The sequence below is a fragment of the Lissotriton helveticus genome, chromosome 3_1 (genome assembly GCF_964261635.1).
Source record: "Lissotriton helveticus chromosome 3_1, aLisHel1.1, whole genome shotgun sequence".
Classification (NCBI taxonomy): domain Eukaryota; kingdom Metazoa; phylum Chordata; class Amphibia; order Caudata; family Salamandridae; genus Lissotriton; species Lissotriton helveticus.
The window spans coordinates 1,866,284,701-1,866,304,591 of record NC_136061.1 but is presented as its reverse complement, the minus strand read 5'-3'; the positions used below and the strand labels follow the sequence as shown (position 1 = coordinate 1,866,304,591).

At 46.6% G+C, this 19,891-nt stretch overlaps 1 protein-coding gene across 2 annotated transcripts in view; it reads right to left on the bottom strand.

The window, feature by feature from the left end:
* The window catches only part of LRRC56 (leucine rich repeat containing 56), a 650,173-nt gene that overhangs the window by 386,569 nt on the left and 243,713 nt on the right, over positions 1-19,891 (bottom strand). For both annotated transcript variants that reach the window (XM_078682840.1, XM_078682841.1), the window contains one exon: positions 9,400-9,597. In XM_078682840.1, coding sequence (XP_078538966.1) covers positions 9,400-9,597 — 198 coding nt within the window. The remainder of the gene's footprint in view (positions 1-9,399; positions 9,598-19,891) is intronic.

The window sequence follows — 19,891 nt, the reverse complement described above, 5'->3', positions numbered from 1 at the left end:
GGCCAAAGATGGGGGGCTCCACAGGTTTATATAATTAAAGGCCACAGGTGGCCAAAGGAGTTGGGTCACGGAGACGAAGTGCTGGATTTTGACGAAGAGATCCTTGAAGGAGGCGAGCTAAGGGAGGAAGAGGAAAGGGTTGGGGGGCACTCTAACATTTTGCATAGTGTGTTACAAGGACCGTCAGAAAAGCAAGTAAGGGCATTGTGGCCTGCGGCAATGCCGGCAAGAGCAACGGAAGGGACAGGGACATGGGTGTGGACACTTGCGATGCAGGAAAAGAGGGGGCTACGAAAGTAGGAAATGGGGCTAAGACAGGAAAAGAGTTGGGAGAAGAAAACAAGAAGGAGGATAAAAAGGTGGGCCAGAGAGCAAGGAATTAAGGTTTAAGAAACTACTGTACATGGGGGTAACGAAACCTTTAGGGGCGCACCTGATGCTGATAACAAAAGAGGGCATTTGGAAGGGGGAGTATGTAGAGATGCTAAAACTTTTGAACAGGGAGGTCCAGTCCAAACTGGGATCCAAAGAAGAGGAATATGAGTTAGCAAAACATCCAAAAGTGTAGCTGACAATAGAGAATTGGACGGCAGCATTCTTGATTTATGCAAGCCTCTACTGCAAAAATTACCCAGAGTGTTGCGTTGCTCTGTTTAAATATACGGATGTAATCATGAAAGTGCAAACAACGGGTGGGGGATACACGTGGGCCCAATAGGACAAGGAGTTCATGGCGCATTTAGCATGGGACCCCGAGGCAAAGTGGGGGGAGCCGGATACAGATTTGTGGCAACACCCAACGGGGGCGGTAAAAGGGAGGAAGATGGCTTTCACAGCCAGTGGGCTTCCCAAAGTTTACTGGCCCTTTCAGAGTCGACCCACCCGGGGAGAGGTGGGGGGCACAGGGAAGAGTCAGCCGGGAGCAGGAGGGGCTTGCAGGAACTTCAATAAAGGACTGTGCACACACAAATATTGTAAATTTCACCATGAGAGCACAAAATGTGGGGGCCAGCACACACTGGTCAATTGCTTTGGGGCAGGGGGAGGATACCATCAAGGGAGGCATCAATGGCAGCAATCAGGAGGTAATACAGGGGGTCACCAACAGCAGTTTTCAGGTGCTCGAGGGAGTAAGGGAGCACAGGGGCTGGGCCTAGGGGCTCATACTCCGGTTAGATTAGAAAATCTGGAACTGTGGCTACACTGCTATGAGAATCAGCATGGGTGTTACAGGAGGTGTTTCGAGAGGGGTTTCATTTGGGATACACGGGCCCACGGACCAGGAGATGGGCAGAGAATTTGAGATGAGTCACAGAACATAAACAGGCAGTGCAAGACAAACTGGATAGAGAGAGGTGCGGGAGGGGACAATTGCGGGTCCTTTCGAGGATTGGCCCATGGAGAAGTTGATGATTTCTCCCATCGGAGTGGTGCCGAAAAAGGAGTTGGGACCGTACAGGCGGATTTAAAAATCTGTCATGGCCAGAAGGGAATTCGGTCAATAATTTCGTCGATGAGGAGGTGGCCACGGTATCCTACTCATCAGTTGATGTGACCATGTCGCTGGTAGTGACTGCGGACGCAGCTGCACCTATGGCAAAATGTGATATAAAATCTGCTTTCGGTTGCTTCCAGTCCACCCAGATGATTTCTTTGAGGGAAAGTGGTACATGGACAAAGCACTACCAATAGGCTTGTCCATTTTGTGCGCATTGTTTGAGTGTTTCAGCACATTTCTGCAGTGGCTGCTTTCATGGCGCATTTTTTTTGTGGGCTCCCCTAGCTCTGCAGAATGCCAGAAAGCTGATGGGGAGCTTGGGATGCCGCTGGCACCGGAACAAATTATGGGTCCTACCATGGAGCTGTAATTTTTGGTAATCGAGATCAATTCAAAGGAAATGCAAGCGCAGGATGAGTAGAACAAAATTCTTACCCTGTTGTGGGACATGCCATCCCGGGAGAAAGTGAAGGTCAAAGAAATTCAGGTCCTCTTGGGTCAATTCAACTTTGCATGCAGCATAGTGAGGGGATGTAGGACTTTCTGTAGGAGATTGGGACGAGCCTTGTCAGGAAAACATTTGCCTCACCATCACGTTCAGCTCTCAGCCAGAGTCAAGGAGGACTTGAGGATGTGGAGGGTTTTCTTACAGTCATTTCATGGAATTCCTCTAGCAAGGGACAAGGACTTAGAATGGGAAGTGCAAATACTTTCAGATGCAGGAGGTGTTATGGGCGTTGGACTGTTTTGGAAAGGGAGGTAATTTGCGAACAATGGCCAGCACACTGGCGAGACGACGGCAGGAGCATCGCCTTCTTAGAATTTTTTTCCCTGGTGGTAGCAGTGGGGAAGAATTGGCCCACAATAAGGTGCTGTTTAGGGTAGACAACATGGCAGTGGTAGAGATCATGAATCACCAGTCCGCCAGGGATGAACAGGTGCTGAAACTGTTGAGAGTTTTTGTGTTGGGTGGTTTGCGGCATGATACATTGCGGATGCTTTGTCTCGTTTACAGTGGGGGAGATTCCGTGGGCTAGCCAAGGACGCCGACAGGACCCTGATGCCCATGCCTCCGCATCTGTGATACATAGGCTACGTCGGATGTTACAATTGGTGATAGGGTCACTTGCGGACTCCACTAGAGTGGCATACATCTTGGCATGGAGAGAATTCTTGTGATCGGGTGCCCAGAGGCATTGACAGGGGTTTATCGAGAGTTGCAATCACCCGGAAACTAGCAGGAATTGCTTTCATGGGAAGCTCTTATGGGGCTACACCCCATCGGCTGGAGAATTGGGGTGTAGAATTCTAGAAGGTTGGGCGCAGGAGCAGGGCACGGGGGTCCAGGCTACGGAAGCCACTTTCAGGCGGATGTTAAGATGGGTGCTGGCAGTGTTTTCGGAGATATGCAGAGATGAGAAAGAATCGTGTTCGTTTTCTACACTGATGGTGTGGATGGTCTTTGGTGCCTTTCAGGTTTCAGAATTGTTGGATAAGAAGGGGCAGGGGGAGTTTTGTGGCAGGATTTGGTCATGCATAGCAGTCACGTACAGATATGGTTGAGCCGTTCTAAGACAGATCAGAGAGGGCAGGGACAATGGGCGTTGGAAACACCCGGTACCTGCCTGCTCAGGTGGGCTCGACAATGATCAGCTGAGAAAGGACGTGCGAGCTGTGAATAGCGATATGTGAAATCAATGCGGATTTTTGTCATTTCAGGTTCAGTGCCCAGCCAGAGATGGAGGAAATGGCTATTTGGGCCATGGGGCATTCGTTTATAAAATGGGCTCAAGTACAGGCATGACAGAGCTACTTTGGTCAGAATATCGGATGTTCAAAATTACCTGGAAAGGAAAAGGGGGAATGTGTTGAAAGGAGCTGGTCCCCTGTTTGAATAGATTGTTAGTGGGTGGCAGGTGCCCGGATATTTTGGTTTTATATCTAGAGGGAAACGATTTGTTCGAAGAAAAGGCAGTAGTGCTGATGTGGAAGAATTTAGCCCTTGTTAAAGAGCAGTGAGCAAGGTGTTTTGTGTTGTGGACCGCGTTTATACCCCAGAGCGTGTGGAGAGGAGCCGTAAATCCAGGTGCGGTTGGTAGGGCAAGAAGTAACGTCAACAGCGGAATGGCTCATTTTTGCGGGGGTTTTGGCTTTGGTAGGATTTGCAATCATGAGCTACGTTTTGACACAGTCAAGTTCTTTAGGGACAAAGGAGTGCACTTATCTAGAATCGGTATGGATTTGTATCTTTTGGAGATTAGGGAAGTTCTGGCTAGAACGTTGAATGTGCAGCAGCACACGTGAGGAGAAACTATTGATTAGCAAGAGAGGTGGGGCAGAAAAAGGGTACTGTGCATCCCCCCTTTTTCTAAGTGGCGGGGGTTTGCGAAGTTTGCCAGGGGTTGGCAGAAGTTTGGTTGGCGATGCATGCAGGGGGACACCGAGTGTGTGCATGCACCCCCTTTACTGAAAAGCGTGGACTGTGTAGCGTGCAGGAACGGGCTTTGGCACGCCCATTGCAGTGCCTTTTTAATAGGCACTGCCGTGGGAAAGCCAAAGGACCGAGTGGGAGCGAGATATCCTGCTGCCAAGACCCATCAATCACCCAATGTCATTCATCATCTGGGTTTTGGTACAATCTTGATCAAGGAAAACCGATCTTGAGAATTGATCTGAAAAACCTTGACACAAAGAAGGACTACGGGTTGACTGGTCACCCTACATAGTCCTTGCTGGCGTCCAGAGACTCACTCGAGAAGGTGAGAGGATCAAAGGGGTATAGGCAAAAAGGAGTGAAAAGTGCAGCGCAACGAAAAATAAGAGATAAGAAAGTGGTGTACTAAAAATTACTAAGGAGTACTCATAATAACTTTATTCCTCGAGTCCCCTTGTCATCATTTAAAAAGCAGAATGTTGACGCTCGGAACTTCCAAGACGTCAACCAGAATGGAAGGTCAACATGTTTCTGCCCTCACTAAGACCTAATTGTGTCTGGGCATTCTTCAGGACCAGGCTATAAATATATAAAGCTGCTGCTACAAACGTGAAAAATAATAACTGTGTGAAATTTATAGTGTAAAAAATACTCCACCGGTCATGTCCACCTCGAATGCTTTATGGGTACATTAACCGGAACCTGTAATAGACAAATATTACATATATGTCAAAGCAATGCTCCTTCACTGCGCTCACTTCCAATCACAGAAAAATAGCGTCACCGAACGCTAGTACATTTTCTATTTTTTATGGTGATATTACAAGAGTTTTATCACTTACCCATAACAATTGGGTGTCGCCCTCACCTCAACCTGGTTCATTACTCAGGGAAGGAGGCCCGCTCTATAACAAGGACCAAACAACCCGTCAGTGATGTACATACACCACGACTGCATAAGTCTTGTATTTACTTCAACTCGCCCCTGGCTAGGGCCAACAGTTGACACAGCAACTCCAGTCTAGTCTTCGGAGAGTACCCATCCTAAAAGGAGTGGGACTCCCGTTCATCAGAGGTATCTGGTAACTTCCTCTTCAAATTGAGGGACAGTTCCCACAAACCCCTTTCTCTTCCTCTCTATATCTCATAGCCCTTATCTAGTATGAGATATCCTATTACTTAGATAGGCTAAAACGTCCAAAATGAATCATAATATCACATAGCCCTTATCTAGTGCAAGATATTCTATTACTCAGATAGGCTGAAAAATATCCAAAACAACATGGATCATAAGGCAGAGTATTCCCCCACCTACATTATTAGCGCGTCCCCCTCTATCACAGAGTCTGTATTTACGAGAACGTGACTCACCTATCCGTCGGTACCCCGGGCCGTCAGGAGTAATGACCGGAGGTACCGACGTTGGTCTCTTATATGTTTTTATACCATTTGGCGTGCTAACCCAGCCTCGCTGGGTCCTTAATCGCAAGGTAGACCGCGGCTGTGCCTGCAATCATTCCATCATCACTGCGCATGCGCGTAGAGAATATACACTCTATCGCGCACGCTCAGTTCAAAGACATCCCCACGATCCAAGCGCACCTCACGCACCAATGTCATCTCCACTGCGCATGTGCGCACTAATCCACAACACCGCGCATGCGCGCGACAACATACACTAAAATGCGCATGCGTCAACTACCTAGTGCAAGTATTACACAGGCATCAATGACAGATGTACTGCGCATGTGTGCAACGAGTGCACTCATGCTGACAGAGATCCATTCCTCAATCCGAGCGTGCCCGGACACGAGGAAATGATCTTTACAGCCCATCGTTTTGTAGTTGTTCTTAATAAGTCTGTTTAGAGACTGTATAAATCAAATTGATTCTCTAATACCAAAAAGAATGTTATGTGGTTCATATCTGTTTGTCGTAGTTTATCTGATGATCCCATATATTCTTTTGGTTATAGAATCTTTATTTATATCATAAGTCCTGTACTGGTAATGTACTGGTGATGGGGAACCCTCCAATTCAATCATTTGGACAAGAACAAGTAGTGGTATGGTTACATGCCCCTATATTCTCGATACATTGTTGTACCCAGGACGGTACTATGTCTAGATAGCCTGTCATGTTGTAGTAATCTGGGCATATGTATGTGATGGTAAATCAGTCTAGGGCCAACCACGGGATTTCCTCGTTGAGCCCATCCACATCTGTGCGTAGTCGGAACACCCAACGCTGTTCCCGTTGCAAGAGAAATTTCTGGATGTCTCTAATGTGAGTGGGGATATACGGTTTTTCTAGGATCACCCAGTGGAGTTCCGTATCGGTGTGTCCCACCTCTATGTAATGGTTAGTCAGTTTTGTGGCACTTTTCTTACACCGTATTGTGCTCCGGTGTTCGGAAATTCTCACCTTGATCTTTCTAGAGGTCATCCCTATATACCTTTTGTTACAAGGACATGTGATGAGGTAGATGACTCTCTCTGTGTTGCAATTGGTGTGTTTGTTTAGGGTCCAGGGTCTGGTGGTACCTATATCTATCTCAGTAGTGTGACTAGTTAGTGGGCATACTAGTTTTTGCTCCGTTTAGCTGACTCACTTCTCTTTCACTTCTTTGTGTAGACCCAGGGTGTTCTGTAGTTGATTATATGTGATTAGGGGATATTCACCCTGCAGGTCTTTAAAATCATCCCTAAGACCCCCCAGTAGTGTGTTGTATGATTGAATGCCAAAGGACCGCCCGCCAGACCACGAGGTAACTCGTAATCTGGCAGGGGGCCAGTGGTGAGATTAGGCGGTGTGGGAGCAGGGCAGTGGTGTGGCGGCCTGCTACCACACCACCAAACTCATAAGCAGGCCCTTAGTAATTTTGGTGGAGAAACCTTGATTCCCTTAAAAAGTATCTGGCCCTGCATTGCAAGATTCAAGGAAGCTTTACTTGGAGACACACTTTGGAATAGGGTTACAACAGTGCCGATGCAATAGAATTTTATGATGCTGGTGTTTCAAATTATGCTTGCATTATCCTAGTGACAAAAAGAATTGATAAATTAAATGTAGTTTAACATTATGTTGATTTACTTGACTTAAGCTTTACATTATACTGCTGCATATATAAAATGTCTTCTGAATGATTTACAAAAGTTATAGGTTAATATTTTTATGAATAATATTGAATGTGATTGTTTAATTGTATTTTTTACTGAAATAACTACATTAAATCAAACAAATCTATGACAAGAGCAATTGAAGACCTGCCCTAAAAAAGGCGGGTCCTACAACCAGGGAAGGACTGCGAAACCAAAGCAGCCCAGGCATATTTTGTCAGACCAATCCCAGTACTATGCGTAGCAATTGTGCGTGTGATCGAGCCTGACCACTACATGAGTTTGGGGGGGGGGGGCAGTCTCTCCCTCCCCCAAAGAAAATTTGGGGAACAAAATGGCAAAATGGTGCATTCTACAACAAATTTTTCATTATATATTCAATTATATTAGCTTTTAAAGCATGGTAAATTATGACCTTACAGGGCACCAGGATAACCGGTCATAACCATAGACATTCTTACGGAGAACACAAAAAATAGGATGTCAAGCATGAAACATGAATTTAAATAAAACCTAAGTGTCCGCTTTCACTGTTAAGCACAGGGAAGAAGCTGAGAACACAATGAAAGACCACTGCAAGGGATACTAGCATCCTCCACCCCAATAAGCGGCACAGCATGGCCAGTTTCAGTGCTTTTTGGAACAATATTTTTGGATGTCCAACCCTCCTCCTCCACAGACACCCTCACTATCACTTGCCAACAATGTCCCTCGTCTCTCAATAGCCCTCCTCTCACATGTATTTATTTGTTTTGTAGTGCCTCTCATTCTGTTTTGTTTTATAGTGCCTCTCATTCCAGTTTAGAGTGTCAGAGCACTTTAGATCACACACAATAGAGAAAATTAATCATATGTGTGTAAATCAGTGTATAGAACATGTTACATAAGACAAAGGTGACTATAAGTTGTAGGATTCAAATGTCATCCACACTGGTAGTCATTTTTTAAGAGAGCTTGGTCTTGAGAAGCACAAACTAGGGATTCAAAACATAACTCAGTGGTTATCATTGTCTTTACTAATAAAGGATGTATGTCATTACAACGCAGTCTTTACACCGCGATACCTTTACGACATGGTCATCCCAACGCAAGTCATTACTACGACTTGCGCTAGAGGCGCTGGACTTAGGAATAGTATAATTTACTATTCCAACTCCAGCCTATGTAACAGTAGGGAAGGTGTTGGAAAAGTAAATCATATTATTCCTTAGTATATAGCGTCATCCAACGCAAGTCGTTGTAATGACTTGCGTTGTGATGACCGCGTCGTAAAGGTATCGCGTTGTTAATTCCGCATTGTAATGGTTGTCTCCCCTAGTAATAATGTATTTCTACCTAAACAAACCCTTTTAGCAACATTAGGATAATGAAAGACTGGGAAAACACAACATTCTAACATGTATCATGCAGTCGGCATGCAGCTCTTTGATGGAAGTTCATAATTCACTGTTCTATATTACGATTGTAATTTATGAACTGTAAGTAAAAAAGGATCTCTATGGCATAAGCAGTAACCCACTAAGCTATGCGCATAAAATACAGTTAAGTGATACACATGGTACACATTCTTTTCAGCAGGCATGTTAATCCTCTGCACTACTTTAGTTGCATCAAAACTGGCACTAGCCAAAACTCCGATCCCTCTACAACATCAGCATTAATCACCAGTTCTCTTGACATTTTTATTGTTGCCTGAAAACTGTGGGATGAACCCTTAACAATTTGCAAAAAACAGTGCCACCCAGCTCAGCAATAAACCAGTCCCCAGTAACAAAACCAGTGCCTGGGAACAAAACTGAACTAAACCTTTTGAGCTTCCCGGGCAAACACCCAATGCCCAGTACGGCCAGTACAGCCTTGCGTCCAACTCACCGAAGCTGCAGCCAGCAGAGGTGTTTTAATGGGAGAGCCATGGGAATCCCTGCAGGTCCCCCCACCTACAAATGAGGGGGTAGTGATGGGGAAACCTAAGTACCGATTTGGGGTGGTTCTCCAATTCCATCAAACGCTAATGTCCTGCTTTGTATTGCAACATTCAGGAATTTGTGCATAGGGAGAAAGCAGTTCCAAAGATTTGGTTTAAAAAACTACCTTCAAGTAAGACAAAGCATTGCACTTTTTCAAGCAGAAGAAACTAGCAAAACCCATGAAAAATTATGTTGATAACAAGGATAATCATTGCTGTGTAGACAATGAAGGCCAAAACCAAAATGGGGATCACTGGATGCCAAAATTACTACAGTGCACTGACGGGAACTGCTAGCAAGTTCAAAAAATAGCATCAGTCATTTTTATTCAATCCTAGTTTTGTGAAAAGGTGTTAACATTTTGTGAAAAAAGGGGCTTACCGTTGGAGACTCTGGATGAGGCTTCAGGCATATCTGGTTCCCCTCAATCGTAAGTGTGCTCAGCTTGCTGCACAATCCAAGGTATTGAATCTGAGTGATATCATCAATGTTGTTCCCTTCCAGATCCAAGATCTCCAGATGATCCAACATGGTTACTTGGCTCAAGTCAGACAGATTGTTATAAGCCAGGTACAGTTCCTAAATCAGGCAAACAGAACGCATTTGCAAGTGTAGGATGAAGGTGTACGAAGTAGGTGTATATCTGTTATCTTGCATCATGCTATGCATAAATCACAAGAGGTTGTGAGCAGAAACATTGGCCAAACGAGAGTAAATAAACAGGTTTCAGTCAGGAACCAACACCTAAAGTTCTAATTACAATTCACGAGAATAATCCAAGTATGGTAATGAAATTCAGTTGTTACCTCTAATGAATGCAAAATAGTAGAAGGGTAACCAAATTATCTGATGTCGGGTAAAGGTCAACAACCCCTTAATTATTAAGTCAGGCGTAACAAAGCCTCCTTTTCAGAAGTTACAAAAATAGTGTACAGATTTATTTTACTCAGGTATAAATCATTATATCATTTCAAGTTTTTCCTAGAGCTATAGGAGCTCTCCATTCATTTGTTATAAGGTGCCGAGGAACAAGTTACTTACCTTCGGTAACGCTTTTTCTGGTAGATACAGTATCTGCCTGTGGATTCCTCACTTTGTGAATATCCCCCTTGCGTCAGCAACGTTCGGAATTTTTCTTCGTAGCACGCCGGCGTGGACGACGTCATAGGAACGCGGCATCGCGCGCGACTCCGTCTGACGTCACCGACCCCTAATTAGGCCTACGTCGGCGTGATGACATCAGTTCCGCCCTTTTTTCCGTGCCTTCGAGGCACCCGGACGGACCAATGACAGGAAATATACATATATACAGTGAACATAGTACATACAAACCAAAATAGCACACATAGTGCGTAACAAAGGTATCAAAAACCCAATAAATATACAAATTAACATACAAATAAACCCAGGTATAGCAGAGTGGACAACGGGGAGGCGGGTGGGTCAGTGAGGAATCCACAGGCAGATACCGTATCTACCAGAAAAAGCGTTACCGAAGGTAAGTAACTTGTTCTTCTGATAGATACATCTGCCTTGTGGATTCCTCACCTTGTGAATAGAGTCCCACAGCAGTCCCCACTTCCGGAGGAAGGTGTCCACTCTGCTATACCAGGAAATCTTGGAGGACAGAGCGCGCGAAGTGGCCGACCCTCCTCACCTCAGTATCCAAGCAGTAGTGGTTCGCGAAAGTGTGGAGAAAGGCCCAAGTCGCAGCTCTGCAAATGTCCTCAACAGGAACACCTCTAGACAAAGCAGATGTTGCAGACTTTGCTCTAGTTGAATGAGCTCTAATACCCTCAGGAGGGTCCTTACCCGCCAGGGAGTAACAAATCTTGATGCACAGGATTATCCACCTGGAAAGTGTGCGCTTGTGCACCGCTCTGCCCCTCCGACAGCCAGCAAAACCAACAAACAGCTGGTCGTCCATCCGGAAGTCTTTAGTTCTGTCCAGATAATAAGACACCGCCCTCTTAGTGTCCAGACAGTGCAGTCTCTCTTCCTCCTTAGAAGGGTAAGGGGAGGATAGAAGGTAGGAAGGGTAATGGACTGTCCTAGATGGAAGGGAGTTACCACCTTAGGCAGAAAAGCAGCCCTGGTCCTAAGAACCATTCGTTCAGCATGAATGGTCAAGAATGGGGGCTTAGAACTAAGAGCTTGAAGCTCACTCACCCTCCTTGCCGAGGTGATTGCTACTAAGAAGACCGTCTTAAAAGACAAAAGCCTCATGGGACACTTGTGTAAGGGTTCAAAGGGAGAACCCATCAAGAAAGTCAAGACAAGATTTAAATCCCACTGAGACACGACAAAAGGAGAAGGAGGGAACTTATTTGTGAGGCCCTTCAGAAACCTCAAAACCACTGGAGATTTAAAAAGAGATGGCTGGTCCAGCAAGCAGAGAAATGCCGATAACGCTGAGAGGTAACCTTTGACCGTGGCAACAGCAAATCCTTGCTGCGCCAAAGAGAGAGCAAACTGCAAAATATCAGACAGATGAGCCCTCAAAGGATCAACAGCCTTCTCCCTACACCAAACAACAAATTTAGACCATCTATACAAATAGATGGACTTGGTGGAGTCACGCCTGCCTGAAAGAATGACATCCACCACATCGTGAGGGAGAGAAAAAGAGTTCAGGTTGCCCCGTTCAATCTCCAGGCATTAAGGTGTAATGTCTGGAGGTGGGGGTGTAGAACCTGCCCCTCTATCTGAGAGAGGAGGTCTGCCCTGTGAGGGAGATGGAGCGGCGGGTGAGAGGAGAGGTGGAGTAGGTCCGTGTACCACACCCTTCTTGGCCAATCCGGGGCGACCAAAATGACTTGGGCCCGGTCCTGGCGAATCTTCCTCAGAACCCGAGGAATCAAGGATATGGGAGGAAATGCGTAAAGGAGTTGAGAGTCCCAACTCAACTGAAACGCGTCCCCCAATGCTCCTTGTATCGGATACTGGAGACTGCAGAATGACAGGCAGTGAGCATTCTCGCGAGTGGCGAACAGGTCCACCTGAGGAGTCCCCCACATCTGAAAGATGTCGTGAACAACCTCCGGATGGAGCCTCCACTCGTGGTCGGCAGAGAACTGCCGACTGAGAACGTCTGCACATACATTCAGAACTCCGGCCAGATGATTTGCCATTAGACAAATCTGGTGGTCCTGAACCCAGGACCAGAGCCGCAGAGTCTCTTTGCAGAGACACTGCGACCCTACTCCTCCCTGCTTGTTGATATACCACATCGCGGTCGTGTTGTCCGTCAGGACTTGAACCGACTGACCGCGAAGGGAAGGGAGGAAGGCCTTGAGCGCCAGACGTATCGCCCGCAACCCTAGAAGGTTGATGTGAAGCAACCTTTCCTCTGGAGACCAAAGACCCTTGACCTCCAGATCCCCCAGATGAGCACCCCACCCGAGAGTGGATGCATCCTTTATCACTGTGGCAACCTATGGAGGTAGTTGGAAAGGCTTTCCCTGAGACAGATTGCCTTCCACGCTCCACCATGACATGCAGTTTCTCTGGAGATCCTCACAGACTCCCTGAGATCTCCGTTTTGCTGATACCACTGCCTGCGGAGGCACCACTGGAGTGCCCTCATGTGCCAGCGTGCATGGTTGACCAACAGAATGCAAGAAGCCATCAGACCGAGCAGATGAAGGATCTTCAGGACTGGAACGACTGCTCCATTGTACAATAAAGGAATCATCTCCTGTATGTCGCGAATCATTTGAGGTGGAGGGAATGCACGACATACAGTAGTGTCCAGTACCGCACCTATGAACAGGTTGCGCTGGGAGAGCACCAGGTGAGACTTGGGTACATTTTTCAAAAAACCCAACCTGTGCACCAACTGAGTTGTCTCCTGCAGATGAAGGAGCACCTTCTCTGGCGACTCTGCTTTGATCAGCCAGTCGTCCAGATACGGAAATACAGGTATTCCCGACCTTCTGAGATGTGCCGCCACCACTGCCATCACCTTGGTGAAAACTCGAGGCGCAGTAGTAAGTCCAAACGGAAGGACCGCAAACTGGTAGTGTTGCGATCCCACCATAAAACGGAGATACTTCCTGTGCGACTTCAGGATGGGGATGTGAAAATACGCATCCTGCAAGTCGATCGACACCATCCAGTCTTCTTCCAACAGCGCTTGAAGAACCTGCGCAAGAGTGAGCATCTTGAACTTTTCTTGTTTCAGATACAAGTTCAAGATCCTGAGATCCAGGATTGGCCGAAGTCTGCCATCCTTTTTGGGGATCAGGAAATACCGGGAGTAGCACCCCTGACCCCTCTCCTGCTCCGGAACCACCTCTATCGCACCCTTTCTGAACATTGCCAGGACTTCTTCCTGCAGGAGAAGCAGGTAGTCCTCCGAACAATAACCTTGTCAAGGAGGGTAATTGGGAGGGAACTCCTGGAAAGGAAGAGCATACCCATTTTCTACGAGATTGAGAACCCAAAGATCTGATGTAACCGATTCCCAATCCCGTAGAAAATGAGTAAGCCGACCCCCTACCGGACCCGCATGATCCGGAATGGCGGATCTAGGGCTGCTTTGCTGATGTAGGTGGGGGTGGGTATTAGAGGAGGAAGTAGAGGAGGAAGAGGCCTGACGTCCACGACCCTTCTGTCTACCTCTGTAAGACTTGTACAGAGGGTTCTGTTGCTGCTGTTGCTGCTGGCCTTGTTTGAAGGAACGAAAGGAGGACCTGCCAAAACCTCTGAACTTCCTGGTGGCTGTGCCTTTCGCTTGCAAGCCCAAAGACCTAGCCGTCGCCCGGCTATCTTTGAACCTTTCTAAAGCCGCATCCGCTTTCTTCCCAAAGAGGCCAACTCCGTCAAAAGGCAAATCCAAAAGAGTAGCCTGTACATCAGGGGAAAACTCTGAGGACTTTAGCCAAGCAGCTCTTCTGGTAGCTACTGAAGAACCCATCACTCTAGCCACAGAGTCTGCCGTGTCCATGCCACTCTGAATAACCTGGCGGGCTGCGGCCTGAGTGTCCAAAACAACCTCATTAAAGTTTTTCCTGTCTTCCTCCGGAAGCTTAGCTGACAATTGCTTGCCGAGTCCATTAAGGCATGCACATACCTTCCTAGTAAGCAAGTAGCATTTGTTGATTTTAAAGCCATGCTACCTGAGGTGAAAACCTTCTTAGCGGCTTGATCCAACTTCTTGGAGTCTTTATCTCAAGGAACCTGGGGAAAAGAGCCTGCTGATCTGTTCACACAAGCGGCCTGCACCACCAGACTCTCCGGCGAAGGGTGAGGTGATAAGAACTCAGGGTCTCCAGGAGCCACCCTATAACGCCTCGCCACCGATCTAGACACCGCAGGTGCAGACAAAGGCTTTTTCCAAACTTCTAGAATCGGCTCAGTCAGAGCCTCAGTGAATGGTAGAGTCGGCTCAATGACTGAAGAAGGCGAATGTAAAACTTCTGTAAGGATATTAGATTTGAACTCCACTGTTGGTAAAGTCAAGTTCAGCAACTCGGCAGCCTTTCTGATTACCATATGGTATGGCACTACATCCCTAGAGGGCGTATCCGAAACCACAGGCAACCCCCATTCTGGAGAAATTTCAAGACTGCTTGCACTATGTAGACCCTCAAAGCAATCCTCATGTTCCTGAAGCTCGCCTTCCTACACTTCAGGTTCCCCATACTCCTTCTCCTCCAAGAGACGTTGGGCTCTACGCCTCGACCACTCCAGACGGATCGAAGTCGACGGATCCGGTAACGAATCTGACGGAGTCGGAGCCGGAGTCGAACGAGGAGCTGGAACAACGGGAGGCTGAGAAACAGGAACCGCAGTCGAGCCTCGATCCAAACTTCGAGGTCGCTTTGGAGCCGGCGAAGCCGTGTGCGGAGTCGATGACCTTGGCGGCGCCGTACCGATCCAAGAAGGATATGGAGTCGGCATAAAAGGCAGAAAGGGCGCCGGTGCATAAGCTTGGGGGACACCCAAGTTAAAAGACAAAGGACCCATGGGACCCGTAGGTGCTCCAGTGGGGTACATTGCCCTTGCATATACTCCAAACATAGCATTTAGGAAATGCGAAGGGTCCTGACCAGGACCAGGAAAGGAAGGGTATGAACCCATTGATGGCTCCGCAGGAGGTTGTTCCGGATTCGGTTCCTCCTGACCTTTTTGACCTTCCAGGTCATCCTCCGGAGTCGGTGACTGAGGAACCTCCACGACCCCCTCATGCTCCGAAGACTGACCCGAAGCTGGATTCGGATCTAACTCCGGTTCCGGTGTATGTTCTCGAGACTGCATCGGCGTGGCTCCACCAGCAGGAGACGGAGACACAAAATCCTTGTGATGTTTCCGAGAAGACCACTTCTTCGAGACCGATGACCCCGAATGATGGTGAGAACTATGCTTCTTCCTCTTATGGTTTCTCTTTGAGGAACCCGAAGCATGCCCAGAAGCTGACTTCGACGCCGACTCCGATCTGGCCCTCGACCTCGATCGCGACCTCGATCGTGACTTCGATCGCGACCTCGATCGCGACTTCGATCTTGACCTCGATCGCGACTTCGATCTTGACTTCGGCCTCGATCTGAAGTGTCTTGATCTTGATCTCGAAGATCTACCGGCTTCTTTACCTTTTATCTTGGCTAATATAAGTTTAGCCTCCCGCTCTCGCAGAGCCTTCGGATTCATCTTTGAGCAGAATCGACAGCCCTTGACGTCATGATCCGACCCTAAACACCACAAGCAATCTTCGTGTGGATCGGTAATCGACATCATCCGGGCACACGAGCCACACTGCTTGACACCCGTCTTCTTCTACGACATCCTCGACGAAGAACAGAAACAGTAACAGACAAAAAAACAACAAAGTCTCTATCTGTAACTACAGAAGATCCCTGAAACCGTTAGCGTCGACGACGCGGAAAAAAGGGAACTGATGTCATCACGCCGATGTAGGCTTAATAAGGGGACGGTGACGTCGGACGGAGTCGCGCGCGATGCCGCGTTCCTATGACGTTGTCCACGCCGGCGTGCTATGTAGAAAAATTCCGAACGTTGCTGACGCAAGGGGGATATTCACAAGGTGAGGAATCCACAAGGCAGATGTATCTATCAGAATTCCTCTTCTTGTACAGCCTTATTTTTCTCCTAACAAAATACCCTTTGTCTACTCTTGGGGGATTTATTGAGGCCCAACATTCATGGGGATAAAGCAATATCATGTTCCCATGGATGTTGCGTATCCTCTACTGCAGTGAATGTTGGCTGTTTGAGCTTCAATTTACATAATTATGGCTTAGTAGGTTCCCTGAAAGGACTGTGTACTTACCAGGCGTCACAAACAACAACAAAGTAACAGTATAGGGTATCATTGGAGAGGCGAGATCACCAGGGGTCATTAGCAACTAAGAAAAGGGATGTGGATTTTTTGTAACCACTTGGCCAGGTGACGAAATGCTATAAAAATCTACTTGCCTTACAAAGAAATCCACTGGTCCCACCTACTACTTTAATCAATTAGCTCAGTCACCATAGACAAGATGCTAGATTTCTATTTTGTTTTACTGAAACTGACACACAAAAGGAGAGCTTTGCAACAATGCGTAAGTACTTTTTTTAGGGTAAAAATTTATCTTGGGTGAAAATTGTTTGAGATGGTCTTGAGTTTGAGATAGGTAAATTTTAGTAGAAAGTGTTTAGTTTTGCTTTAAACTGTCACTTCCTAGTACTAACACACACACTTGATGTAGCTGAAACATAATCCCATAGACCCAGCTACAAGTAAATCCACTATCTCAATGACAGAGCCTACTTTCTGGGCCAGGGGTTGTGGAGGAAGAAAACAGAGAGAGGTCATCAGATGGAATGGGAGATGCCTGCAAGGAGCTGGGACATAAGGAGTTGTGCAGAGTCTGCTCTCACTGAAGAAGTGGGTGAGCCTTCTTGCACCATGGGTGCCATGGACCCTAATAAAAGCAAAGAACCCCCTCCACGACATACATGTTAGGGGGTAGAAAAACAGCTATAATAGGAATACAGTGGGGACCGCAGAATGGTGAGCCCTAGCCTAACTGCACCATTGATAGTGATGGCCAGAGATGGGGCAGTGGTTTGTAGCTCTGCATTACGGGGAGGAAAAGTGGATGTGCTGCACATACAGCATGGACGAGAAGGGTGACTGCTTCAGTAGGATCAGGAGGTGGGGCAGAGGTAGACCTGACAAGAAGGCAGTTGCAGAAAGAGAATGGAGTCTGATTTCTGGTCTGCAGACTAGGACTGTGGCTGGTGATCTGGGAAGAGAGAGTAAGAGGTCTCACACAACATGGTATGAGGCCTGTGAGATCCGCAGTCAAGAAGTTACTGCTGAGACCAAAACTGAGGAGCAAAAGTGGGTCCAAACCAGGCAATCTCAAACTCGGCAGAATAGTAACCCACTATGCTTGGCCATAGAGTGCAGTACTGCTGCTGATCCTATATCGACCAGCAGGCACGGAAAGCAGATTTCTGTCTTTATACATGGGGTTAGTCTCCAGTCTTGCTTTACACAGTATCCAGTGTTGACTTTTTTAGCACAGTTGTATTATTTTTCTGTTGTAGTTTAGATATGCCTAACTAAAGTTGAAAACTGGCCCAATGTTGAGGATTTCGTTTTTTTGTAAGCCATACTCATTTATGAGGTATGGGGCCAGATGTACGACCCTTTTTTGCGGTCGCAAACGGGAGAACCTCCTGCTTGCAGCAGCAAAAAAGGGTAATAGCATTTGCGATTCTCACTATTAGGAAGGGGCGCCCTACTTTTTGCCACCTACTTTACCACCTACTTCAAGTAGGTGGTAAACGACTCACAAAGGGAAGGGGTCCCAATGGACCCCTTCCCCTTTGTGAGGATATTGGAAAATATTTTTTATGAGCAGGCAGTGGTCCCAGAGACCACTGCCTGCCCTTAAAAAATGAAACTGAAAAGTTTCATTTTTCATTTTTTAAATGCAGCCCATTTTCCTTGAAGTAAAACTGGCTACATTTAAGGAAAAAAAGCTGCTTTATTAAAAAGCAGTCCCAGACATGGTGGTTTGCTGAGCCCAGCAGGCCACCATCCCTGGGAGGGCTGTCCTTCCTAATGGGCTCGCAAATTGCGAGAGACTCATTAATATTAATAAGCCTCGCAATTTGCAACTCCATTGGGAATCGCAAACAGTGTGAAATACACTGTTTCACTTCGGAAATTGCGCCTTGCAAAAGAGTCGTAATTTGCGATGCGCAATTTTCTTGGTCGTACATCTGGCCCATAGAGAGTTAAAGTGCTAAAGCAAATCTACTCTTCCTTTCTGCACTATATTTCTGAAACCTAAAATAACAAAAGAAAGGATCCCAGTCTATACCTGGCTGCGTAGGGCACTGTTTCCCGAATAAACCTAGTAATAGGCTGAGTTCCACAGCCATGCCCATTAACAGAAGCCCATGCGGAGCACAAAACCGGGCTGTGGGCAATGGGTTATGTACAGATGCCAAGGAGGAGCAAAGAAGCAGGTGTGAAAGGATCAGAGGTAGTAGCAAAGAGCCCGGTAAGGGTTAGTAAGCAAGTAGAAGAACTACGGGAGCACAAGCACTCTCCCACATCCAAGCCCACTGTAGATAAGAAGAGACCTATTTGTTTGTTAATTGAGGCTGGGTAGAATCTATAGAGGGAGCCCTACCTTGACCATGACAATAAAAACTGCATTTATAAGGGTGATATTAGAAAGGGTAGACCTTCTCCTTTAACATGTCCTATAGTCCTCACGCTACCAATAGAGCATATACCTATTTGCTGAGCAAGGCTTTTCTAGCCTCTTACACCATACATCAAATCCAGCTTCTACATCAAGACATATATTCTTACCGAGGTGTGGAATTAATATCGCCTGAACGACCGTCGCACAAGTGAATTCCCAGGGGGACAAGAAGATTTAATACCTATTTTGTCAGATGGCCATGTAGGCATTAAATCACGGTAAAGATAGAAAGGGTTGTGGCAGCCAGTTGCTCGCTGCTCATCAGAAAGGAAGAAAATGGTCCCATTGCCATGGGACTGTCTGAAGGCATGCCATTGGATACAAGCGTATGACTACTATATAGGCTGGGACTGGCAGTAGGAACCGTGAGCCAGCCCACAGATAAATATTTCTGCCTCTTGGCAAAAACAGTCCAGGAGTGGGCTCAGGAGCATACGATCTGCTGCTATTGGTTTTGGCAACAAGATGTCAATTAAAGAAGGGGTGTGTTTATCTATGGGTACATCATTGGAGAGTGGATATATATATCACAAAGCAGAAGCCAGGAACAGTAAAATAAACAAAGAGCAACTTTGCTATTAACACTAGCACTAATATACATAAATCATGTTACTGTAAAGAAAGACATTCCTTTATACAGGATTATCAAATAGATTAAGGCAAACTGGTGTTACACAGTGGAAACTTCTATTTGTGTCTTTATGCCTTAAACTGTATACTGCATACAAGAAGGCTTCAATAGAAAATAATAGGTGAAAAAATAGAAAAGAAGGCCCAAAATGCATTGCAATTTTTCACAATGGCTGCACTATATGCGTATATATTGTACTCTCCTTCCTACCCTTTTACTCCACCCACTTTCTCCTTTACACTCCATTTATCCCTCCTCTTTGCTCTCTAATTGTCTTCTCATTGAGATCTAGCCGCACAGGAGATGGGCTGTGCACTTCCCCCTCGGCCGTCACCTACCCAGCTGGACTATGGGCAGACTCACCTTCCTCTCTCCATCCAACCTATCTCCAGCCTTTTTCCCTCCTACACCTTTACCCCACCAACTTACCCTACTAAGCTCCATTTATTTCGTCCTCTGACGCTCGAAATGTTTTCTTGTAAATTATGTAACTTGTAACTGATGTAAT